General features: G+C 37.4%; 1 protein-coding gene and 1 long non-coding RNA gene across 3 annotated transcripts; both read right to left on the bottom strand.

Annotated features, from left to right (window-relative positions):
* Nucleotides 1–6,124: 6,124 nt before the first annotated feature.
* Nucleotides 6,125–12,415, bottom strand: LOC105233074 (uncharacterized). 2 transcript variants are annotated; one of them, XM_049452919.1, is made up of 3 exons: nt 9,697–12,415; nt 9,235–9,416; nt 6,125–9,179 (listed from the first exon to the last, which is right to left on the bottom strand). In XM_049452919.1, exons 1-3 carry the CDS (start codon nt 9,858–9,860, stop codon nt 9,064–9,066), a joined length of 462 nt encoding a protein of 153 aa, XP_049308876.1. In that variant the 5' UTR covers nt 9,861–12,415; the 3' UTR covers nt 6,125–9,063. The 2 variants fall into 2 exon arrangements, with proteins under 2 accessions (XP_049308876.1, XP_011213330.2); XM_011215028.4 differs by lacking the exon at nt 9,697–12,415 and adding an exon at nt 9,541–9,690 and having other exon boundaries at nt 6,129–9,179.
* A 1,037-nt stretch (nt 12,416–13,452) lies between these two features.
* Nucleotides 13,453–15,058, bottom strand: LOC125777695 (uncharacterized). The gene is made up of 2 exons (XR_007422355.1): nt 14,570–15,058; nt 13,453–14,510 (listed from the first exon to the last, which is right to left on the bottom strand). It is a non-coding gene; the product is annotated as an uncharacterized LOC125777695 (long non-coding RNA).
* Nucleotides 15,059–25,383: the final 10,325 nt, after the last annotated feature.

Below are 25,383 nucleotides of genomic sequence, written 5' to 3'. Positions count from 1 at the left end.
AACACGAAAAGCTCCGTCAGGATCGGGAAGGACCTCTCCGAGCCGTTCGATACCAAACGAGGTTTCAGACAAGCTGCTGGTGAAAATAATTCGAGCTGCAGAACTGAATCGAGCAGGTACAATCTTTTATAAGAGTGTACAGCTGCTGGCGTATGCCGATGATATTGATATCATCGGTCTCAACACCCGCGCCGTTAGTTCTGCTTTCTCCAGACTGAACAAGGAAGCAACGCAAATGGGTCTGGCAGTGAACGAGGGCAAGACGAAATATCTCCTGTCATCAAAAAAACAGTCGTCGCACTCGCGACTTGGCACTCACGTCACTGTTGACAGTCATAACTTTGAAGTTGTAGATAATTTCGTCTATTTAGGAACCAGCATTAACACCACCAACAATGTCAGCCTAGAAATCCAACGCAGGATTACTCTTGCCAACAGGTGCTACTTCGGACTGAGTAGGCAATTGAAAAGTAAAGTCCTCTCTCGACGAACAAAAACCAAACTCTATAAGTCGCTCATAATTCCCGTCCTGCTATATGGTGCAGAGGCTTGGACGATGACAACAACCGATGAGTCGACGTTGCGAGTTTTCGAGAGAAAAGTTCTGCGGAAGATTTATGGTCCTTTGCGCGTTGGCCACGGCGAATACCGCATACGATGGAACGATGAGCTGTACGAGATATACGACGACATCGACATAGTTCAGCGAATTAAAAGACAGCGGCTACGCTGGCTAGGTCATGTTGTCCGGATGGATGAAAACACTCCAGCTCTGAAAGTATTCGACGCAGTACCCGCCGCGGGAAGCAGAGGAAGAGGAAGACCTCCACTCCGGTGGAAGGACCAAGTGGAGAAGGACCTGGCCTCGCTTGGAATATCCAATTGGCGCCACGTAGCGAAGAGAAGAAACGATTGGCGCGCTGTTGTTGACTCGGCTATAATCGCGTAAGCGGTGCCTACGCCAGTAAAGAAGAAGAAGACACAGATAATGTAAAAGAGCATTCTCTGAGTCACAAATGCGTGATTATTTTGTATCAAATGAACTATTTTTTCCGAAAAATGGTAAAAATTTTAATTTTTTACAAAATCGGGAAAAATTAGGTAAAAATAATTTTAATTTTATTTTTTAATTTTTAAATAAATTAATATTTCAAATAAATTATATTTATTTCGACTATTACAAAGTGAAGATGTGCAAAATGATCTTCATTTCTTCAAAGAAAATTGATGACCTTCATAAAATATACATATCTGCATTATTTCGTTATCATTGCCATATTTGTACCAATAGAATTTCTATGGCATATACATATGTATGTACATATGTATATTATTTCTTTGGCGCATTTGTCTGTATGTTACGAAAGCAAAGGCGAGCCACATACATATGTACATACACATTCACCGTTGTCACGGTCAACCAATGGCCACGTTTTGTCAAAGAGTCAATCCGTCGAAGCACTGACGCCAGGACAAAGTGTCACAACATTGTGTTGCTGGTAGAAAATCCAAGCTGTGCCGAAAAAAATAGAAGTCGAAAATAATATAAAATGTATCGAATATATATTTAAGAGTCAAGTTTAAATAAATTGTAAAATAAATTAAGATTTCAAAATGGTACTGTTCATTTTGATAAATTAGTCTATAGCTTCACGTACTAAATAACATGACACAGAGAACATTTAAACGTTCTCTGCAAACGTTCTCTGTCTATAATAAACGTTCTCTGTTCTGGTTCTCTGCTTGGGTTTGGAGAGGTTGAAGCGCCCTCTGACGGTGGTTAGCAAGGGAACCAAAAAGCTCAATATTTAAGCAATTCAGTTATAGCACTTGTAGAAATTTATGTCAGTGTAGACTTCTATGAATTCAAGCAGTTGCCCAATTTATTTTATTCTACTGGAAGAGAATTAATTTTCCATAACTCACTAGAAACAACCACCCAGAATCGGAGACATCGATTTTATAGGATGTGAAATTATTTTTCGCATGCTAAGCATTAAGTTTCATGCGAGAGAAAGGCTCATCAAATTTATTTCTGTCGTCTCATATACAAACGCACATATATCCATTCATATGTATATACATATGTACATAAATGCCGTGTATCGAATGCCGATCTGATTTCATTTTATTTTTCAATTAACTAACATACATTAATTTTTATTTAGATGTGGGAATTCCATTATACAGACTTCGTTACATTTTTCAATATTAATTCAAATATTCACATTCACACACACATCCTTATGTTTGTATTTTGAGTACTGATATACAGATGTACATACATATGGACATAAACATATACATACATACATACAATATGTACATACTTAAATATTATCTAGAAAAAACTCTGCGCGGATCGTAATTAGTTGGTCCATGGATAAAGTAAAACACGTTTAAGTCCAGATGCGAATCGGAGACCGCGACTGCTTCAACTGGCCGAAGCAGGATCAGCCAGTTTACGATGACGCATATAACAATCAGAAGCAACAAAGCCCGCGGTCTCAACACTTGAACATCTATTCGAACAAAATATAGCATTTTTCGTTAGCGTCGTTTTGGTGATTTGTCTTGAAAATTTGATAATTAGAACTAATTGAAATTCAACGCTTCTGGCTTTTATATTGGGAATGTCGGCGGTTGTATGTATGTAAGTATGTATCTTAGATGATGTGAGTACTGGTAGAACGTGTCTGATATCTTTATACACTGAAGTATAACTTATGAATGACTTTATGTATGTATGTATTGTAGAAGATCCGAACCCGCGTTGCTGTGGCTATGGTAAACATTAAAAACTATGTATGTACATATGTACATAACACACTATTCAATACGGCGAAATATATAAGTTAACACGAAACATATTCATAGTTATAGCTGAGCTAATATTTCGCAATCAGAAATAAAGTAATATTTTCGTCAACAACAGTAATATTTTCGTCAACAACAGGAAGCAAACATCGGCCACGAGCCGCAAAGGTGCAATTCCACAGAACTGCAAGTTACGGGACAGGTAGATTAAGGTTACTTTTAGCTTAAGAAAGAATATGTAAGTCAGTTGCAATTTAAAGTTTAATAAAGAAGGTCATACGGACCCAATTAAAATAAAACCCCATATTTAGTACTGAAAAGTGACAAACAACTCAACAAAAGTACCATAAGCAGTACGGAAAGCAAGCAGCGGAACTGACTTTCTGGCATCGAGGGAGTGAAAGAGTGCGCCCAAGTACCGAGAGGAAGGAGGCTGATATCTATGTAAGGAATAAGTTAAGCTATTTAAATTTAATAATTAAGAATATAAAAAAAGAACATTTTTTGAAAATTAATAATTTAGAAATATATAAACAAATTTTTTGGAAAGAAAAAAAAGAAACTTATAAGAGAAAATTAATAATTTAAGAATATTTAAAAATTTTTTTTTTGGAAAACAAAGTAAATAATTTAAAAAAAGTTTTAAGAGTTCCAATAAGAAAATTATTTCTTTTACAAATAATAAACGGGCTCGTACAGCCAATAATAAATAATAATACAAAGCTGCGATTCACCACCTACGGGGGGACCCTCCAGCTAATAAAAATTAAACAGATGCTTCCAAATATGCCATAGGCGCTGTCTTAGAACAGAATGGAAACCCCATAACCTTTATATCTAGGACATTAAGTAAAACTGAAGAAAATTATGCAGTTAATGAAAAAGAAATGCTTGCTATTATTTGGGCATTAAATACTTTTAGAAATTATCTCTATGGAACGGCAAAAGTAGTAATCCATACAGACCATCAACCTCTCACATACGCCTTAAGCAACTCATACAAAAATATTATTTTCCAAAAATGAAAGCAAAAATAAAAGCAATAATTAAACAATGCTAAATATGTAAAGAAAAAAATAACTTATATACATATATAAGTATGTACATATTATTTGCAAATAAAGGCGAAAACGAAACGGTATAAGAATCCAAGATATTGAAACTAACCTACATATCTTGGAAGTTAGATCAAACTGAACACAGTGAAATATTACTGAAATCACGTTGTTCTAGTGACAACCTGCTTTAGATATACATAACTACATATGTACATATGTATGTATGTGTATGACAAATAATAACGTAGAAGAGAATATAAAAAGGATATTAAAAACTAAGAAAAATCGTTATAATGGCTTTATGTTTTTCATGAAAATATAATATACTTACATACATACATACATATGTATTTTGTACGATCAATTTGTTGTTTATAAGGTGAAATTAGCTCATAAATATGCATATGTATATACTATGTACATGTAACTGTAAACGTAGTAGCATTAACACAAATGCACAAAACTACGAGAATATACATATACATACATAAGTATACATATATGTACATAACTATTTGTATATAGGCAATCTATGATATCTTATGTAGGTTAAACAATCAGAGTTTGTACGTTATATTTTCATATGACGTTCATGTAAGGCATAATAATGGCATGCGATACATTGCAAGGAATTTTCCTTGTTGCATGGCTTTGTTAAACTAGTCCAAAAGTATCTCACTCCGTTTGATCACCTGCGTTTGCAAGAGCAGTATTAAGAAAGCGTGGCCCTTGCTCATGTGCACTAGAGATTTAGACCAGTTCCACAAAAGAAACTCCTCATTACAAAATCTAGAGCATGGCAAGCAAGTTCGTTTTGAGTAAAATTATTTATATTTATCCGAAGATGAGGGTCCATTGCCTGTTTTCTTCAATAGTGGGAAGTAATTTTAATAAGGTACTGTATTGGGGCTTAGTCGCCTATTGTCTAAAGGGAGTTTTTTTATTTCCTGCAACTTAAATAGTAGCCAACATATTTTCGATAACAAACTTCTTTGCACACCACATATTTTTTCTTATTCCTTCCGTTGCCATTTGTGAGTTGGAGCACAAAATATTGGTAAGTTGCTTCCATGAGTTGTTTGCTACAAATTTTTGGGCAAATGTAAGGGTTAAATCATTGACAACATACATACATATATACATACTTATGTACATATAAAATGAGCGTAAAGAAGAATTTAATGCCATATAAATACTTATTTCACTTTGTTGAATACACTTTGTGTATAAATACATATGTATATGTATGTATATATTAATATTTAAGCGCATATAACCATACCATAATGAAACAAATGTGAATGACAGTGTACTTATTAATCCAGTGACAAGAGAAATCCGCAATCAATATACAATTATCTATACTTACATATACATACATACTTATGTACATTTGCGGCATGCCGTGGTTTCAATTTGTACTCGTATTTGCCTTTGCTGAGAATGTCCACACGGCTTTCGAGTCACACAACTTCACAGAAAGCATCCGTAACTTTGGGATTGCTAACACAATTTAGAAAACAGTCACGTAGTAATGATAAACAAATAATTTTTCGTTTCTGCGACTTTTTGCAGGCGCTTTACGTCAACGTTGTTTTTACATTTTGGCATTCTGCTTCAATTCTTCCAACTGATTTCATAAATACATATGTATGTACATATACTTGTATACATATATGTATGTACATGTACAGAATTGTGTTAATGTGCCATTGTGCGTACTATATTTAACGAAAATTTATTGTTTACGGATTTCTGATCCGATGACTTGTCAATCTATTATAGATACCCTTATTATAGATACCCTACAATTCACCATTATTTTCAAGCGAAATGACTTTGTAAAAGTTTCAATTCTTTTATAGTTTAGATGTTGAAAAATTTAACAAATATATGTATGTATGTAGATTTAATAAAAATTTAACTGGGTAGCCTGATATAAAAGTTATAGTGATCAAAAAATAGTAAGACTTTTTAATTTAAATTTCGCGCGAAAACCCTTTCGTTGAAATATACTTGTATATTTTTATTAATATTCAATGCGCATAGCGATTCACGCTTGATGCCTTCAATTGTCTCAAAACGGTTTCCCCGGAGCGGTCAAAAATACTTGCTCGCGACAAACAATTATCACGGAAGACCTTTTCCAACATTGTGAATGTTTCGGAACTAGAAATTTAATTCCGCACATAAAATTTAATAGAACTTTGAATAATTTCACTTATCGTAAAATCGCCTAATGCACTTTACGTACTTCAGAAAGACAAGCGTACATAGCACTTTTGATATTATTCCTTGGCACAAAGCTTATTGCAAGGAACTAGTTCTGAGATAATCCCTTAATATTATTATTATTAATATTTAGATAATAGCATTAAAACTAAAAACAAACTTTTTAGATTCAAAAATGTAGACATATTTATATTTGTATTCAAAACATTTAGTTTAAAACGACATATTTTAAGATGACATAAAATGTTTTAAGAGTATCAACATATAAGCATATATGGTGTATATATTTAGGATTGATCGGTTGCCCTCAACTACAACTCTATAAGAATTACATTGACTAAATCATACAGAGATACATGTGTTCACATATTTTAGTTGTTAACCAGTTAAAAATCCTTACGTAATGACTAAGTACCTCAAGGATTTTTTAATTAGATCGATTTCTTAAAAACTAAAAGATTGGCTTAAACAAATTAAATTTATTCTCATACAATTGCAAAGAACTCCATCAATTCACTGTATATATGTACATACATCCTACATACCATACATTTGTTTACATGTTCAGTAGTTGGGCGAATATTGAAGTTTTAAGTCGGAAATTGAGGCACACCCGTTCTGATGGCGTTTAATTTCCTGGATGAGTCTCTGGACTGTATGCTCAAGAGGACAATTTTTTGGGATATGGGATATATAATATACTATGTATATGTCTATATGTAAAAATAAATTAATATGGATTTCCGAGCTCACATACATACAAGTACCATGTATGCATTTGCCGGTTTGAGTTTCACTGACGAACACTTTGAAGAAGATTATATCAAACAGTGAAAATAATAGCGTTTGCTTTTCTCTATACAGATGTTGCCTAATTACATATATGGCAACATTACATAAATGCTCTATTAAACCTTCTAAAAATGCTTTATTTTTTACATGACAAAATAACAAACAAACACTTAGTAATTGAACGATTCACAATAATTAGGAGAAAAACTTGGTTTCAAAAATAACCTTCTCGTATCAAAAACGATGAGTAAAAATCCGCTGTGCACATCCTACCCTTACGTATTGAGGATTCTGGTTAGACGGCAACAAGTTAAAAAAAAATAAACGAATCTGAAAAAAATATTGAGAAAAAATCTCCCTCAAATTTAATAGCTCGAACATAGGAAAGAATAAATGCAACATTTTTGAGAGAAAAGAAAACTCTATAAAGCTTTTATTACGATTTATAAGTCAGTTTGGTATTTTCAATATCAACTCAAATTCAGATTAAAATATTGCCAAAGGAAGAGGTACGTTTTGGGAAGTTCCTTCCTGTCTCATTCAGCAAAAAATAAAATCCTTTCTCATGGGAGATCAAAAATATAAGTCAAATTATGGTTTTGTTATTAAATTATTTAAAATTAGTGTTTAAGGTAATTTTTTGGATTGCTCTTGAGAATATCGGTCGTCGCATTTTGGATAGCTGAAATGTCCTGAAACCAGTGCCTTTCATGGGCAAATGAAGTTTCCAAATAGGTAAAAATCACAGGGTGCCAGATCAGGTGAGTAGGGTGAGTGATTAATGGTTAATATGGAGTTTTTTGTCAAAAAATCAGTGACAAGCGTCGACCGTGACCCTGCCTCACGGTATTGTGGTCGAGCACGACGAATGCGTGACAAAAGACGCTTCATAACACCAAGTTAAAACACAGCATTAATCGTTTGGCCAGGTGGGACAAACTCTCGGTGTACAATACCATCCGAATCGTAAAAACAAATCAGCATTGTCTTTATTTTTGACTTCTGGAGACGACTTTTTTTCGGTGATGGCTGGTCTGGATGCTTCCATTCGGCACTTTGACTTTTGGTTTCGGGATCATATTAAAAGCACCACGTTTTATCACCAGTCACAATCGAATATTTGTAGTTTATGTCCTTTCTTGACTCCTTAATCAAATCCTTACAATGTTGGATTCGTAGCAATGTTTGCTCTTCAGTCAATTTGTGCGGAACAAACTTGGAGCACGCCTTCCGTAGATCCAATTTATCTATCAAAATGCGATGAATGGAGTCCTTGGTTATATTTAACTCCATTTCCATGTAACGCAAAGAAGATTTCTGCTCATTCTTAATAGATTCCTGCACTTTTTCAATATTGTTTTGGGTAATCACTGATTTTAGCCGGCCCGACTTCTGATCGTCACAGAGGTCCTCACGACCTTTTTGGAATCGCTTAAACCACTCATGCACATTACTACGGGATAGGCACTGATCACCATAAACTTTTTTCATCATTTGAAATGTTTCAGTAGTTTAAAACAAAATTTAATACTTGCTTTTGACCAAAAGCTGCAGTCACTTTTTGATCGTTAACATCGATTGTAGTTATCCAATTGTCTTAAAATTTTACCAATAGGTGGCGCCACCAGAAACAGTTATATTTAAAAAGTTCTGTTTCTTTTGCGACAGACCTTGTATAAGTGGTTTTATCCATTTTAATAATTATTCACCCTTTCGTAGGCAATAACTGAATTGGTTTGTTTTGATTTTTCTTTTAAAAATATTCAGTTGTTTTCATTTATTTAGATTAGCAACATCAGTGAAACTTCGAGTGAGATTAGATGTAGTCGTTAATACCAAAAGAGTATTTAGTTGATCTGAAGTTGAATTGCTTTATGGATCACATATCCATTGAAGAGAGTGCTGGAATGAATTCTCAACTACACATTTTAAAACTCCTGATTTTATTGACAGATTCAGACTCTTTCTATTAGAACTTCTGCAGTAATATTTAATGAATATCATGATAAACTTATAGTCTAACATACATACAAATTCGCGTCACATTCATTAAGTTCTAAATTCTATAAAAATAAATATTATTGTACTGCAATTTCGTTTATAAACATTCACTATTTCGTCTAGGCTTAGGCTTTTGAAGAAAATCTGTCTCGATCATACGTTTTTACACAAGGGCTGATGTGGTTTCTTTATTAAGCGCTTCGATTATATGAGCGATCCTTCTGGCATTCGTTATTTTCCAAGCAACAAAAGCAATTGCGTAGATGAAGAAACCAATACCTGCATTAAAAAATTAGAGTTTCGGGTTTTTAGTACTCGTACGCTGGGAACTTACCCAATAGAAGAATTGCCTCCGATGTTTGATCGTGCAGTGTTTTGGAAACTGCACACAAAATAATTAATCCGCTTAGTAAACAAAATGAACCAACTACCGCTGTTAAAGTAATGACTATTAAAACTGGATCGCTGAGTGCGTAATCACAAGCGGAATGATTTAAGCAACGTTGTGATGTTTCGCTACAAATATGTATTTGGTTAATATCTATCTACATATGTACATACTCGTATATAAGTATATTCAAGTTAACACAAAAGCAATAATTATAATGTTCTTATTAAAATATATATTTTATGAATTTACCGAGAGTGAGAACAATACGATTCCGTTATGCGTCTTATATTCATGATTGCACTATAATAACTGATTGTCTTGACTTCATCTGGATAAATTTGGTACATGGACGGATGCAAGTACATCTATGTGTACATACAAGTAAATACATACATACATACTTACATTTTTCGCCGTATTTCCTGTGTTGGACTGACACAACGTAGACTTTGTAGCTCCCGCCTATTTTTGTAACTGTGGAGTCTGGGGTTTGAGCAGATGCTCATATTTAAATAAGAGGTTTCCAAAAATAGATGACTTCGCTCGTGCCATCGCCCATTGTACGTCATTGATGAGACGACTCCACTCCACTCAACTTGTGTGTGAATGTATGTAAGTGCATTATTTGTTTACTTATATACATACATACATACGAACATAAGCGAATGTACACAAAGTTATCGCACCTACAAATTCATTCTAATTTCCTCATTAAATGCACTAGTTCACAAAGAGAAATACACTTATAATTTGTATATACATATGTATGTAGAGGTAAATTTGAGTTTTCCCCCTATTTCCTGATATTAGCAGATATATAATATAAAAACACGCATAGATTTTAAACACGAGTTTTAAAATTACTATTCGCTAACCCAATACAAAAGTTTTTATACTGATCCAGATTAAAGATACTCTTTGTTGTTGGAACTGCTCAAGAAATCTCTTCTATAAATTGTTCTTATATACTCGTATTATGTACATACAAATTTGTCAAACAAGGAATTTCTCTGAATTTCTATTACATATACATGTGTACATGTATGTATATTACACATGGAGAATGGAGTCATGTGTAGAATTTCACGCAAGTGAGGAAAGTTCTCTGATCGCCATTCACTTGGGAGTGGCCAGAAACGATTCTTTTACATTTGGCTCAAGCAGCTCACGACTTCCGGTCTCTAACCAAGTATCCTCTGGGTAGCCTAATAACATCCGTTTGAAGGCGAACTAAAGTGAGAAGGCGAAACATCCCCTTCATAGAGTTGTGCGCTAGGTTTGGGACCCGCCATGTAAAAAACACCCCCAATGAAAATTAGCAATCAGCCTCGGATGACGACCATGGCAAACGAAATAAAAACTGCGAATTAATTGGGATTCGCCGTTGCCCAGCTGGTTGATGTCCTCACGAAAATAAAGGCTGACAGCACCGCCGTCCAAGAAATGCGATGGACGTGGCAAGGACTGAGACAAGTAGGTCCTTGTGGCATTTACTATAGTGGCCATATAAAGGAGCGAAAGTTTGGTGTGGGATTCGTGGTGGGATACAGACTCCGTCGCCGAGTACTATCATTCACTCCGGTGAATGAACGTCTAGCCACAGTTCGCATCAAAGCGAGGTTCTTCAGCATATCGCTGATTTGCGCCCAGGCCCCGACAGAAGAGAAGGACGATGTGACCAAAGATGCCTTCTATGAACGCTTGGAGCGCGCCTATGAGAGCTGCCCCCGCCACGATATCAAAATCGTACTTGGCGACTTTAACGCCAGGGTGGGCAAAGAAGGTATCTTTGGCGCTACGGTCGGTAAATTCAGCCCCCATGACGAAACATCACCAAATGGGTTGAGGCTGATCGACTTCGCCAGGACTCGAAATATGGCTAGATTCCAGCACAAGAAAATACATCAAGTTACCTGGCTGTCTCCGGATCGAAAAACCACCAACCAGATCGATCATGTTGTGATAGACGGATAGACATGTTGTGATAGACGTATCCAGTATTCTAGACATGCGTACGCTCCGAGGTCCTAACATCGACTCGGACCATTATCTTGTTGCAGCCAAGATTGGCACCCGCCTCTGTGCAGCAAAAAGCGCACGTCAACAAACACAAGGAAGGTTCGACGGCGAGAAGCAGCAATCACAACAGACAGCCGAACGATTTTCTACTCGACTTGCCCTCCTGCTCTCTGAGAGCACTCGTAAACAACTCGGCACAAGGGAACTGTGATACAACATTTCAAACTCCTTACGTACAGCTGCTAATGAAACCATTGGTTTTCGGAAAATGAAACAGAACAGCTGGTACGACGAGGAGTGCCGTGTCGCAGCGGAGAGAAAGGCTGCCTACCTTGCAACGTTACGATCGACCACAACAAGTGTGGGATGGGATAGACACCGAAAGTTGAAGTTTGAAGCGAGACGCATTTGCTGTCAGAAAAAGAAAGAGCCCGAAATACGTGAGTATCAAGAGTTTGATAAGCTGGCCGACAGGGGTAATGCTCGAAAATTCTACGAAAAAATGCGGCGGCTTACAGAAGGTTTCAAGACCGGATCATACTCTTGTAGAACCCATAACAGGTGATCTAGTCGCCGATACCCAGAGCATACTTAAATTATGGAGGGAACACTTCTCCAGTCTACTGAATGGTAGTGAACGCACAACGCCAGGAGAAGGCGAACCCTATTCCCCATTCGATGACGATGGAGCAGAGGTTCCATTACCCGACCATGCAGAAGTTCGAATAGCAATTACCCGCCTGAAGAACAACAAAGCGGCGGGGGCCGACGGATTGCCGGCCGAGCTATTTAAACACGACGGCGAAGAACTGGTAAGGAGCATGCAACAGCTTCTTTGTAAAATATGGTCGGACGAAAGCATACCCAACGAATGCTTTTAATCTTTCACACAATACGCTCGACAGAACCTTATATGCGATATTGAGGAGGCTTATCCCACGGTAGTTGGCGCAGATTGTGGGGTCTCCTTTTTTATGGATTGGGCATAGCACACTTAAATTCCAATCGTTGGGCATGCTTTCATCCGACCATATTTTGCAAAGAGGCTGATGCATGCTTCTTATCAGTTCTTCGCCGCCGTGTTTGAATAGCTCGGCCGGCAATCCGTCGGCTCCTCTCGCTTCCCTCTTCAACTCTCGGTATCTATCCCATCCCGCACGTGTTGTGGTCGATCGTAACGTTGCGAGGTAGGCAGCCTGTTTTCTCTCCGCTGCGACACGGCACTCCTTTATAACACATACATATATAATTGGCAAAAATCGGGTGCTTTAGACCTTTTATAACTTACAAGACTTTGTACCTGATGATATTTTGCGGTCTTTGATTCTGGCAAGTTACAACACTAGAAAATGCTCGGTTACCCCCCATGTTAACCCTTTCTTACTTCTTCGATGTTCTGGTGTTGTAGCGTTCATTTAAATTTTATATTTCAAATTGATTTGCAACTATATTTTTTTAACTACATTTGACTCTTTTCTGTTTCTCTTTTAATTAGAACTGTTCGATTTCTATTTTTAACCTTTTCCTCTTGAATCGAAAGCAAATTTGTAAAAGAATTTTCCATTTTGTTTTTGTTTTGTTTTATTTCGAAAATGAAATGTGCTCTGTGTGGTGGAAGGCTCTGGAGCAGCACTGCTAGGGTTAGTTGAAGGAACCGGTGGTCAATACTTTAAGTTTGAAATTAAGCTACACCAAAGACAGACATTTGCCTACATGTGTTTTTGAATGCTGCCACTACGAATTGTTCCGGAGAAAGATCTTTCTCCTCCTTGTAAAGGTTTAAAACTTATTTTTGGCAGTACTGTCTGTTGAAACTCGACTAGTTCAAGAGATGGATTACGATGACAAAGTTAGAGAATAGATATACTAATAGGCTAGCTAAATCTAGTCACCTATAGGCATTGGGACTCACATGTTTGATACCCAGGGGCTTAAAATGTGTTAAGCCACAATGTGGGACATTTTGAAAGTGAAAGAATCAGAAGGAATTTAAAACTGGATTATATGTACGGTGACCATAATTACAAATCGAAAAAACAGAATATTTTTTAAGAACAAATTTATTTAATTCAAGTAACAAAAATTAACATAAAAACATAAATCAGTTTCCTTTGACTTACATATATATATATATACATATACATATACATACATATACATATACATATACCAAGATGGCACTGTGCGTAGAAGAATCCATTCCATTACCTCAACCTCTTTAAATTCATGATCCCACTGGTTTATATAATCAACATAGTTATTATAAAAGTTTTTAACGTGATCTTTAATTTCTCTTAAGTTTCCAGTTCCTGCTTTTTCAAACTCTGACATGAGGTTCTTCATCAGGAGAGGTACAAAATTTGCATCTCTGCGTTCCGCAACTTCTATCATGGAAATATTCTGCGATTCAATCTGCATAATGTAATTATGAAAAAGAGATGCTTGACAATGAGTAAAGAAAAACCACATTTCTGAGGTTGAGTTTTCAAAAAAAGTTTTTAAGGGACTTGGGCAGTGAGGCTGTTCTAAAAAATATTTTTTTAGTGGTTTGAAAAGTTTTAAGATCCGTTCTATAGCTATAAGGATGCTGCCAGTGGATACTGCCAATTTTATTAGATTAGATTATTTTTCCCGCGTCTTGCAGCTCCTTCAAAGTTACAATTAGTGTTATCTGCACAAAGAGCAAGTAACTTCTCACTTAATGCAAACTTTTTCATGAGATCAAAAATATAATTTGTGAGTATATCTGACGATTCTCCACGGAGATCATTTACTTCCAATATTTTTAATTGCACACCCTTCTCAGGCAGAAAATATCGAACAAGAACAGGACACACTTTCATACTTCCATGATTTGAGCAGTCGGAAAAAACGGCAATAAAATTGATAGCATTAAAATCAGTGTGATATGCCCAGTTGCCTTCATTTACGCTGCTTTTTCTTCGCTGATCGTCTATTGTACGTGTCCTTACAAAGCTCATCACGGGTTTGCTGCTAGAAGCTGCAATATCGGCTTTTCGATGTTTCTGAGATTGTAAATGGCGCAGCACATCGTGTTTACCTGCATTGGAAATAGAGAAAACTGCAGAACATTTTGTACATTTCACTGTACCGCTGTTAATTTCCTTTATGAAGGTGTATTCTTCTTGTAGTTGTTTATTAAAAACGCATTTTCTGCGGGAAGGAGGCATTTTGTAAAGCTAAAACAAAAGAATTTTTCTCAATTTAAGTTTTTAACACTATTGGCAATAAAACTTACCTAGTTGTTTGTCAATAGAACATTACAGAAAGCAAAATAATTCAAACCCGCAATCAGCTGTTCACATCAGGGATGACAATTTAATATCGATAATACCTTAATCATTAAACGGCTGTCCAGTAGTAGAAACTTTTTAAACTGCTTGGTGCTAAATTTCAGAACAAAATACAGTACGTTCGGAAAAAACAGAACATTTTTGCCATTTTCACAAAAAAAAAACCGCAGAACAGGTGCTTCAAAATCAGTACAGTACTGCGAAAATCAGTCACCGTAATTATATGGAAAATAGGCGTGGTTGTAATCCGATTACGTTTGCTTTCGCACTGGAACATAGGAATTACAAGGTAATATTATACACTAATATCGGTATTCTGCTTGAGACGATTGTCTCATGTCTCTAATTGTCACAATCTTCATTTAGTGACTCTGTTAGTCAGGAGTCTTATTTTGGTATTCTGGCAGATACAGCATATTACTATACAGTATACTACTTTACTGTGTCTGCAAGAATACCAAAATGAGACTCCTGACTAACAGGGTCACTAAATTATTGTTGTGACAATTAGAGACATGAGACAATCGCCTTTTTGTACCATCACTAGTGTAAAATTTAATGTCTCTGTACATACACATACATATATGTATATGTACACAACTATAAATCCATCTCGATTAGTTTTATGTGTTACAAACCAGCGTTAGACGAATAAAACTATTATTCTCTGTAGCAACATGTCGCAAGAGAACAAAATTTATATTTTAATAACAATTCTAAACCAAAAAGGATTTGTTTTAATAAAAATTGCCTTTACACTCAATTTTACCTTCTGTTTTAATTATATTAATTATTTATTTGAAGTTCCCTTTTTTTCCCTCTACCTTTGTCACTAAGTATGCCAAAAATTTAAGTATAAAATTATTTCTTATTACTGTAGATCCGTTTGAGGATAGTTTTTTCTAAGGCAAGGATTTCCTATGAAATACCTTTTTTTGTATTTACCATATAAGTATGTACATACGTATATACATAAGATTTGGCAGGGATGGCCTTCAATGTTTTCAGCGAATTTTGGCTTTTCGTTTTGAGCTCACTTTTGGAGCACCATTCCCTAAATTTTGGACAGTTTCGGTGTGATATTCATTACTCTTCAAGAGTAATCTTCAAGAGTACTCGTATTGAATCGTTTGATCAATCTAATTATGTGATATTCAAAGAGCGTCTATTAATGATAATAAATATGACCTATTGTTTAGTAAAATCGAGACAAATTCCCTAGCCCCTTTTATCTAATATAACGATTTTAAGCCTTCCCTTCATATATCGCTCAATATGAAAGTATACTAAATCTGGTCCTCCAATCCGCATATACTACGAGTATATATAAAAATCATTATATACATAATATATAAAGATGATTATTCTAGTAGCTCCTTTGAAGTTGGTCGCCTTGTCGCGGTGAAGAGGCTTAAGTAAAAGTAAAGTGTGCATCCCAAAGGAAACGCACTATAATCTAGACACTTCATAATTCCCAAAATAGTGATATGGATGAATAAACCCTAGGGTTTACGCCCATCTCCTACTGTGGAAGTATGAGGATACCCGAACCAACACCACCCTAAGCCAAGGTGTCGAGGTACCCGTGCCGAGGGCTGAATGGTCAGCGGGGGTAGTAAATAGCTGATCGCGAACGGTCCCCTCCGATGTCCGGGCGAGGTCGGAGGTATTAAAGCCTTCTCTCCGCATACCGGCTCTGCGGACGAGTGACCAACCCTTTCCGGATTACTCGTGGGACCAAAATATGAACGAAAACAATAACACAACAACAACTACAGCAACTAAATTGACGACAACAGCGACGACTAGGGACATGCTATAGGAATCCTATTACGAAACCTCAAGAAGACGAACTACTTGCCTCCAGCCAGGAGACGAGTAAGAGTACTACCGGACACACCAACCAAAGTATACCGGTAGATACAGCAGTGAAAACCTCAGATATAATGGAGGAAGCGTCCACCTCCAAGGCTGCCATGAGCACCAACCAAAGTGCATTGGCGGCTAAAGGAGAGAGCAAAAAGAAGCGCAAGAAATCGCAGAACCAGCTGAGGAAAAACCGGTACCAGAAGGCAGTCTTCATACTAGGGAAGATATCCAAAGACCAGGCAGCCGGTACCCGAGTTGATGAGGCTGAAACAAAGCGCCTCAAATCTATCGTAGAGGAATATGAAAGCTACCTGAAAACGAAGCAATCACAACCTCAAGAAGAGAGCAAACCAGAGAGCACTTTTCAGAAAAGAAATCGCTCCACCACAGAAGTAACCGGAACTCAGCCCAAAAAACTGAGGCGGAGTGAAGTTGAACGCAGCAGCCCAACAACGGCAAGGCATTTCTGCGATGTAGCCAGGGATAGCCTGCAGGTGGCCATCATAGATGGAAATTCTCCCTCTCCGAGCACTATATAGGAGAGATGGGTGGAGATCGACGTCAGATTGTCGAGTATGGTGCTCAGATATGTACTCGACAATCCTGCGGGTCCCCACCCGGAGTTTGACTCCTCTGAAACCTTCATGGGCTACAGGGTCATCAAGTGCGCGGACCAGGCCTCGCTAGATTTCCTGACGGGTAGTGTTGCCAAAATTAGCAACGCCTTTGTAGTCCTCCAATTGAGGCTTATACCCGCCAGGGACATTCCGAAGAGACCTCATGCTCGCATTTGGCTACCACTAGAGGAGCCAGGCGAAAAACTCCTGAGGTGCATTAAGCTGCAGAACAAATCTATACCTGGTATAGATGAGTAGCAGCCTATCAAGGAGGAAAAACCGAATAAAGCAAGCAAGCCAATACTAGTGGCCATTTTCGATGAGTCGATTGAGGCTCTGAAGAAGACTGACTACAAAATCAGCTTCGGAATACGCAAGGCCAGACTAAAAATCTTCCAAGGCGACAAAGCGGCTGACGAAGACGACACGGAAGAGGTCGACGACGCCAACCAGTTGCTACGGAATGTGGGCATTGAAGAACCCCGAGATGCCCAATAACAATAACATAAGCTGCGTACAGATAAACCTGCAGCATTCGAAGAGTGCTACAGCGAATCTGACAACCCTCGTGAACGAGGGGGGCATTAACATCAGCCTAATACAGGAGCCCTGGGTCAATGAAAATTCCATAAAAGGGCTAAACAGCAGCAACTATAACCTGTTTTACACACGGAACAGAGGTAAACCTAGGGCATGCATTCTTATCAATAAAAGTATAAATGCATTTCTTTGTCCTAATTACAACACAGCAGATATCACAGTGGTAAAGGTTGAACAGAAGGAAAAGCCCTTCTTCTTGCTCTCGGCCATGACGAAGACATACCACCGGCCCCGCTCACCACACTAGTAGAGGAAAACAGGACGGATGATGTCCTAATAGGGTGTGATACAAATGCAAAGCACACCGTATGGGGTAGCTCCAGTATAAACACCAGAGGTGAGTCACTCTTGCAGTATATTTTGAATAGTAATCTAAGTATTTGCAACAAGGGCGATAAGCCAACTTTTATTTTCCCAAGCTCGGATAGGTTTCCGGGGTGGGAGGAAGTGCTTGACCTCACGCTATCAACAGACACAGACAGTCTCGTTGTGGATAACTGGAGGGTATCCGATGAGCCTTCCATGTCGGATCACTCCTGGATACTCTTCAGCATCCGCGAGAGGTACAGTGCGCCTCTCACATACCGGAACCCTAGAAGAACGGCATGGGGAAAATTTACCAGTATAGCAACAAAATGCCTCGAAAAGGTAGGCAATAAGAGTATCAGAAATCCTGAGGAACTAAATTCAGAACCCTACCCCGCTAACAGTTTTGAAAAAGAGAAAGTCTCTTCCTTGGTGGAACAGTAAACTCAAGAATTTGAGAGCACAATTAAGGAAAGCTTTCAATGAAAGTTTTAGAACCAAAATCTGGCAGCCATATAAAGATATTATGAAAGAATACAAAAAAGAAGTCAGGAAAGCTAAAAACGACTCATGGCGATCTTTCTGCACATCGATAGAAAGTTGCAGAGAAGCCGCTAGGCTGAGTAAAATGCTATCTAAAGATCATATTAATACTGCCTACATTAGGGTGGAGGGAAGTAATTGGACCTCCTCGGCAAAAGAGTCTCTGGAGGTACTAATCACAACGCACTTCCCCGGGAGTCAGCAAACACCTTCAACGAGGGCTCAACCAGAACCACCGCTGAACGCAGCTGACTATCGAAGCCAAATAGTAGACAAAAGAAAAATCAAATATGCCATAAATAGTTTTGCACCATTTAAAGCGGCAGCTCCTGACGGGATTATGCCCATAATGCTGCAAAAACTGGTAGAACCAATGGTTCTAAGGCTTGAAAATATATACAAAGTGAGCATTCAACTATCTTTCATCCCATGAAGTTGGAAACGGAGTAAAGTTGTGTTCCTTCCGAAACCAGGCAGAAGAACACACGATAATGCCAAGGATTTTAGACCTATAAGCCTTACCTCCTTTATGCTGAAGGTACTAGAAAGGCTAATAGATCTACACGTAAGAACAATATGGCGGAGAAGTTATCGAAGTCCCAACATGCGTACATAAAGGGCCGATCAACCGAAACCGCCCTCCACGAGGGAATGAGTGTGACTGAAAAATCACTACACCACAAACAATACACCATGGCTGCATTTCTAGACATAGAGGGCGCCTTCAACAACATAGAAGTAAATGCGATAATTAATTCTCGGGCACATGGTGGCATAGATGACACTGTGAGCAGATAGATACTATCGATGCTTCTATGGGTTGTAGCGCTGAACGAAATACTACTCCAACTAAACGGTAGAGGAGTGAAATCAGTAGCGTATGCAGACGATATATTGGTGTTGGTATCAGGTATGTTTCCTTCAACAGTCAGCAAGATTATGGAAAGAGCACTTCGTAGGTTAAACCTATGGGCTAAAATCAATGGTCTAGGAGTTAACCCGAACAAAACAGAACTGATGCTATTCACAAGCAGAACCAAAATACCTCAGTTTCAACTTCCAGTACTAAACGGTACAACACTCACTCTATCCCCCACAGCTAAATACTTGGGGGTGGAGATTGACACCTAACTGTCCTGGAAAATAAATATAGAAAAAAGAATAAACAAAGCATACATGGCCTACTATACTTGTAAGAAAATCGTCAACAAGAATTGGGGCCTCAAACCAAGTATAATCATGTGGATGTATGTACTTACTTACATATGGAGCTCTGGTATGGTGGTCAGCGCTAAAGAAACAATACAACATTAGAAAATTAAATAGAATACAAAGAGCAGCATGTGCGGGTGTTACGGGTGCAATCAGGTCATGTCCGACTGATGCGCTCATTGTGATCCTGCACCAACTACCAATGGACATTTTTCTTCACAGAACAGCAGCTATTGCGGCGATAAGAATAAAAGAATTGGGAGGTTGAAATCAGCAGAACTACGGGCATAGTGTAATCCTAAACAAGCTCACTATTAATAAATCAGACTACATTCTCCCAAAGCTGGATTTCAATAGACACTTCCAGGTGAGGACACCATCTAGACGAGAATGGAGAAAAAGTTCAATAGTAGAGGAGGATACCACGTCAGTCTATACCGACGGGTCCAAAATGGACTGCGGAGTAGGCACGGGGGTATTCTCCGCTGATCTAGGCATATCTCTCTCTATAAGTATACCGAACTTGGCTAGCATCTTCCAAGCACAAGCACTAGGCATAGAAAAAGCCTGCGAAGTTCTATTAGAAAACCACGGGAATATACATAAAGCAACTATATTTACGGATAGCCAGGCGGCCCTCCTGGCATTGTCTTCATCCATGACAAATTCCAGTATAGTTCACAACTGCAAGAGAGCACTAAGCTCAATAAAAGACAAGCTCCAACTAAACTTGATCTGGGTTCCCGGACACAGGAACATTTTCGGTAACGAAAAAGCAGACGAGTTGGTAAAGGCAGGAGATTTCCTCAATGAATCCGAGGCGGAGCTAATACTAAGCCAGGTAGGATCGATCAAAGGAGAGATCAATAGACAATTTCAACAAATTGCAAACAACCAGTGGAAAAACATTACAAAATGCGTCATAACTAAACAATTATGGGCAACATATGACAGGAAAAGAACCAACGACTTATTAAATAGGTAAAGAAAAAGTATTTACAGAATAACAGCTACCACAACAGGGCAATGGCCATGCATCCAAAATGGGTATGCCCTACAACGACATCTGCCGTGGCTGCGGAGTAGCAGGGAACAAGGAAACACTCTTCCACTTTCTCTGCGAATGCCCAGCTCTAGCACAGATCCGACACAAAACAATCGGAATCCACCAAGCATCAAACCTTGAATGGATTTCCACCAAAAGCATATCGAACATAAGTAGTTTCATCGAAACCTCAAAATGGTTTGAGAGAAAAAGGTGAAACGTAATAGCAGATACAGGAGGTTCTACGAATAGTGTATCAAAATGGCACATCAAGTGCTAATTGAGCCCGATAGGGCTGCACTCCTACCTACCTACCTAAACTTGTGTTGAATATATTGGGTTATCTTAATAAAGTTTTGCTTAAAACAATTTCTCAGGCAAACTTTAGTTTTATGATTTTTGGTAATGAAACTAAGTGAGACTATGACTTACATATGTACATATGTGCTAATATAATAAGATACTAAATATGATTGTGATCTATACATAATTTTCCCGATAACGAATATTGAATTTATGTCTGTATTGTACAATTTTAGATTTTGTTTTGTTGTTTTATTTTACTTTTCAGCGTTTTAAGTTATTTTAAAGCGCAAGTAAAATCTCTTTTTTATATCATTCATTTTACTGCCGAAAATCGGATTCTGACGAAGTTGCGTTAACAGCGATTTTCATTCAACGTCAAGGAAATGTGAAGAGGTATATGTTTTCACTTTTAACATCATTGATTAAATAAATATTTTGAAGTTGCCATGTTTTGCAAAGTGATTTGCTCCTTCCTATTTTTACCACTCTAATTAGATGCATGCGTATGTACATTTGTATATACGTATACTTATGTTATACGAGTATATCTTCCTTGTTACATACAGCCGTTACCTGTGTTTCCGTGAAATTCCCATTCAACGCATTCTTTGAAAGTAATTGTGTACAATGCTCAGCGACCGCAAGGCTCATTGCATGAGATTCAGTAATGAAAAGCTCCGCTCCTTGGAGGTAATAAAAATTCTGATTCTGTTGTTGTTCTCTTAACTGTTTATACTAGAAACAAAAAATATAAAAAATAAATTGCAACATTCGTAAGTTTGCCCGTATCATTCCCTTTTAAGCTTACTTTTCCCCAATTGCGCGTCTTAGTTTGCCAGCAAAGATTCTGCTTATACATACTTACATATGTATACAGTGTAGTAGTATGTACATATACATATTATAAAGGGTGATTTTTTAAGAGCTTGATAACTTTTTTTAAAAAAAAAACGCATAAAATTTGCAAAATCTCATCGGTTCTTTATTTGAAACGTTAGATTGGTTCATGACATTTACTTTTTGAAGATAATTTCATTTAAATGTTGACCGCGGCTGCGTCTTAGGTGGTCCATTCGGAAAGTCCAATTTTGGGCAACTTTTTCGAGCATTTCGGCCGGAATAGCCCGAATTTCTTCGGAAATGTTGTCTTCCAAAGCTGGAATAGTTGCTGGCTTATTTCTGTAGACTTTAGACTTGACGTAGCCCCACAAAAAATAGTCTAAAGGCGTTAAATCGCATGATCTTGGTGGCCAACTTACGGGTCCATTTCTTGAGATGAATTGTTGTCCGAAGTTTTCCCTCAAAATGGCCATAGAATCGCGAGCTGTGTGGCATGTAGCGCCATCTTGTTGAAACCACATGTCAACCAAGTTCAGTTCTTCCATTTTTGGCAACAAAAAGTTTGTTAGCATCGAACGATAGCGATCGCCATTCACCGTAACGTTGCGTCCAACAGCATCTTTGAAAAAATACGGTCCAATGATTCCACCAGCGTACAAACCACACCAAACAGTGCATTTTTCGGGATGCATGGGCAGTTCTTGAACGGCTTCTGGTTGCTCTTCACCCCAAATGCGGCAATTTTGCTTATTTACGTAGCCATTCAACCAGAAATGAGCCTCATCGCTGAACAAAACACGCGCGCGAAACACATTTCGAACCGAACACTGATTTTGGTAATAAAATTCAATGATTTGCAAGCGTTGCTCGTTAGTAAGTCTATTCATGATGAAATGTCAAAGCATACTGAGCATCTTTCTCTTTGACACCATGTCTGAAATCCCACGTGATCTGTCAAATACTAATGCATGAAAATCCTAACCTCAAAAAAATCACCCGTTATTATGTAGCCGTTCAGGGGCATGTGGTGCTGCTTAGGAAAATGAAAAGTGGTAAGTTGTTTGATAATTTATAAAAAGACTAAGACGTCCTATTTCGAAGAGTTGGTTAGTAGGTGTTGTGCGCTGCTAAAGTTACCATACCACACAGGAGAGATCGCTTCCTTTTATTTTTTCGTCACGTGGGTTTTATGCTTTCATTTCTATTTAACACATACTATAAACAGGTAATTTTGCCTTTAACATGAGCTTTCACCTTGTCATGTCATGTATTGATTATCACTTATAACACGTATTTCTAAGTTTTATGTTTGCAATGAGTTCTGTAGAATGATTACTTTAAAGATTTTTAAGGTTTTCTACCGATTTCTCCTATTCTCGCACTGTCGGTAGTTTCTAAATATTTGTGCTGGGTGAATTTGGTTTTTGTATCTACAATAGTTTAGAAGATATTTACTTATATTAAACTTAAGAAAGGGCTGTTTAAGATTGTACGCATATATTCAAAGGATTCCTACAAACATGAATTTTGAACAAATGCTTATGATTTTGAATTTAGGAGTTGTTTTAATAGCTTAGAACCAGGGTAAGGACATAGGATACCTTTCTTTTATATACATATATAGATAACGATTTTTTAATAAAAATTAATAGCACAGAAATTCTTCGCGGCTAAACATAAAACTAATAAGTAATGAAGGGATAAGTTCGGGTGCAACCGAACATTTTATACTCTTGTAACTTGTAAGAATCAAAGGGTTAGGCCAATTTTTCGCTAAAGTGAATCTATTTTTGGAATAAATATATACTGTTATGAATAAAACGTGCTTTCTTTTTTCATTGGGATATAAGCATGCGGTACAAAGTCATCCGGAAGTTCGAAAATGTTATATTAAGTATATGGTCGCTAATGGAAGTGTTAGTCTGATTCGACCATTTTTACAGACATACCAATATAAGAGAAGGATTAACATTTAATTTCAGTTATATATATCCTACATTGACTGATAATTTTGATCAAAAGTCAACTACAGGTACCGGGGTTTCAATATTCGATATTATTGGAATTTAAAATTATGCTATACGAGTATGGGAAGTAGGCGTGATTGTTGTCCGATTTCGTCCATTTCGTGATATAAGAATATAGAAGAATGCCACGTACATGTCGAGATTGGTTGGTCGGGATATGGGATTTCACCAAAAAGTGGGCGGTGCTAAGCCCGTCGTCCAATTTTCACACCAACTCCCATAAAACTCTCTCATACCATGTAGGTGATAAAATATAATGCCTCTGGCGTGTTTAGTTATTTGTTTTAGTTAATTTCATCCATTCTCACACTGTCGGTAGAAGATTTGTACTCAGCAAATGTGGTTGTTGTAACATAAGAGGCTTAGGAGATATGCCAGCCCACTTTTTCGAAAAATTTTGCCCACAAGTGCCCCTTGCTACTGGAATCCTCTGTACCAAATTACAGATTTATATCCTAATTTAGTGCTTAGTTATGACACTTTATATGTTTTCTGTTAACGGTGATTTGTGGGCGTGGCGATGGAGAACCAAACCTTGATAACTTTTTTTTAAAAAAAAACGCATAAAATTTGCAAAATCTCATCGGTTCTTTATTTGAAACGTTAGATTGGTTCATGACATTTACCTGTCAAATACTAATGCATGAAAATCCTAACCTCAAAAAAATCACCCGTTATAATACTCTGTAGCAACTGGTTGCAAGACTATAAAAATAAAAAACTCCCTAACTAGATAATTATATTAGTGTTTATTTTTGCATTTGCGTTACTGTACTATTGATCTATAAGAATAAAATAATTTATTTTTATTCGGCAAATAATGCTGTTTTGATATTAATTAAATTTAGTCATATGGGATTTCTAATTTCTTGTCATTTTTATTCACGCAAACGCTGTTCAGATAAATGTACTTATGTAGATATGTGTATATGTGATAAACTCCTGAAGTCTTGCCGCCAAATTCAGTGGACACATTCCTCATTTGCATTATAATATCATTTGTATTATGGTATACTAATATCAGTTTACACAGTTTTGCGGGGATACCGAAATTCAGACATACCGACTCTCTTTTCACAGGTCTTTTCCAAGATTGTTGTTTTTTCAGGCTTGAAGCCACTTTATTAAGATCCAATCAGTTTGTTAACGGTAGGCTTTAATCTTTTACACAATACGCTCGATAGAACCGTATATGCGAAGATGGGGAGACTTATCCTACAGTATTTGGTGCAGAGCACACATAAATTCCAATCTTTGGCCTTGTTTCCAAAGAACGTCTGACCATATTCTCCAAAGAGGCCGATGCATAACCCTTATCAGACAATCAGTCGGCCAACGCCGCTATGTTGTTCTCCAGACGGGCGATTGCTATTCGAATTTCTTCATGGTCGGGC

Source organism: Bactrocera dorsalis, chromosome 3, assembly GCF_023373825.1.
Source record: "Bactrocera dorsalis isolate Fly_Bdor chromosome 3, ASM2337382v1, whole genome shotgun sequence".
Classification (NCBI taxonomy): domain Eukaryota; kingdom Metazoa; phylum Arthropoda; class Insecta; order Diptera; family Tephritidae; genus Bactrocera; species Bactrocera dorsalis.
This window is presented reverse-complemented; position numbering and strand designations above follow the sequence as displayed.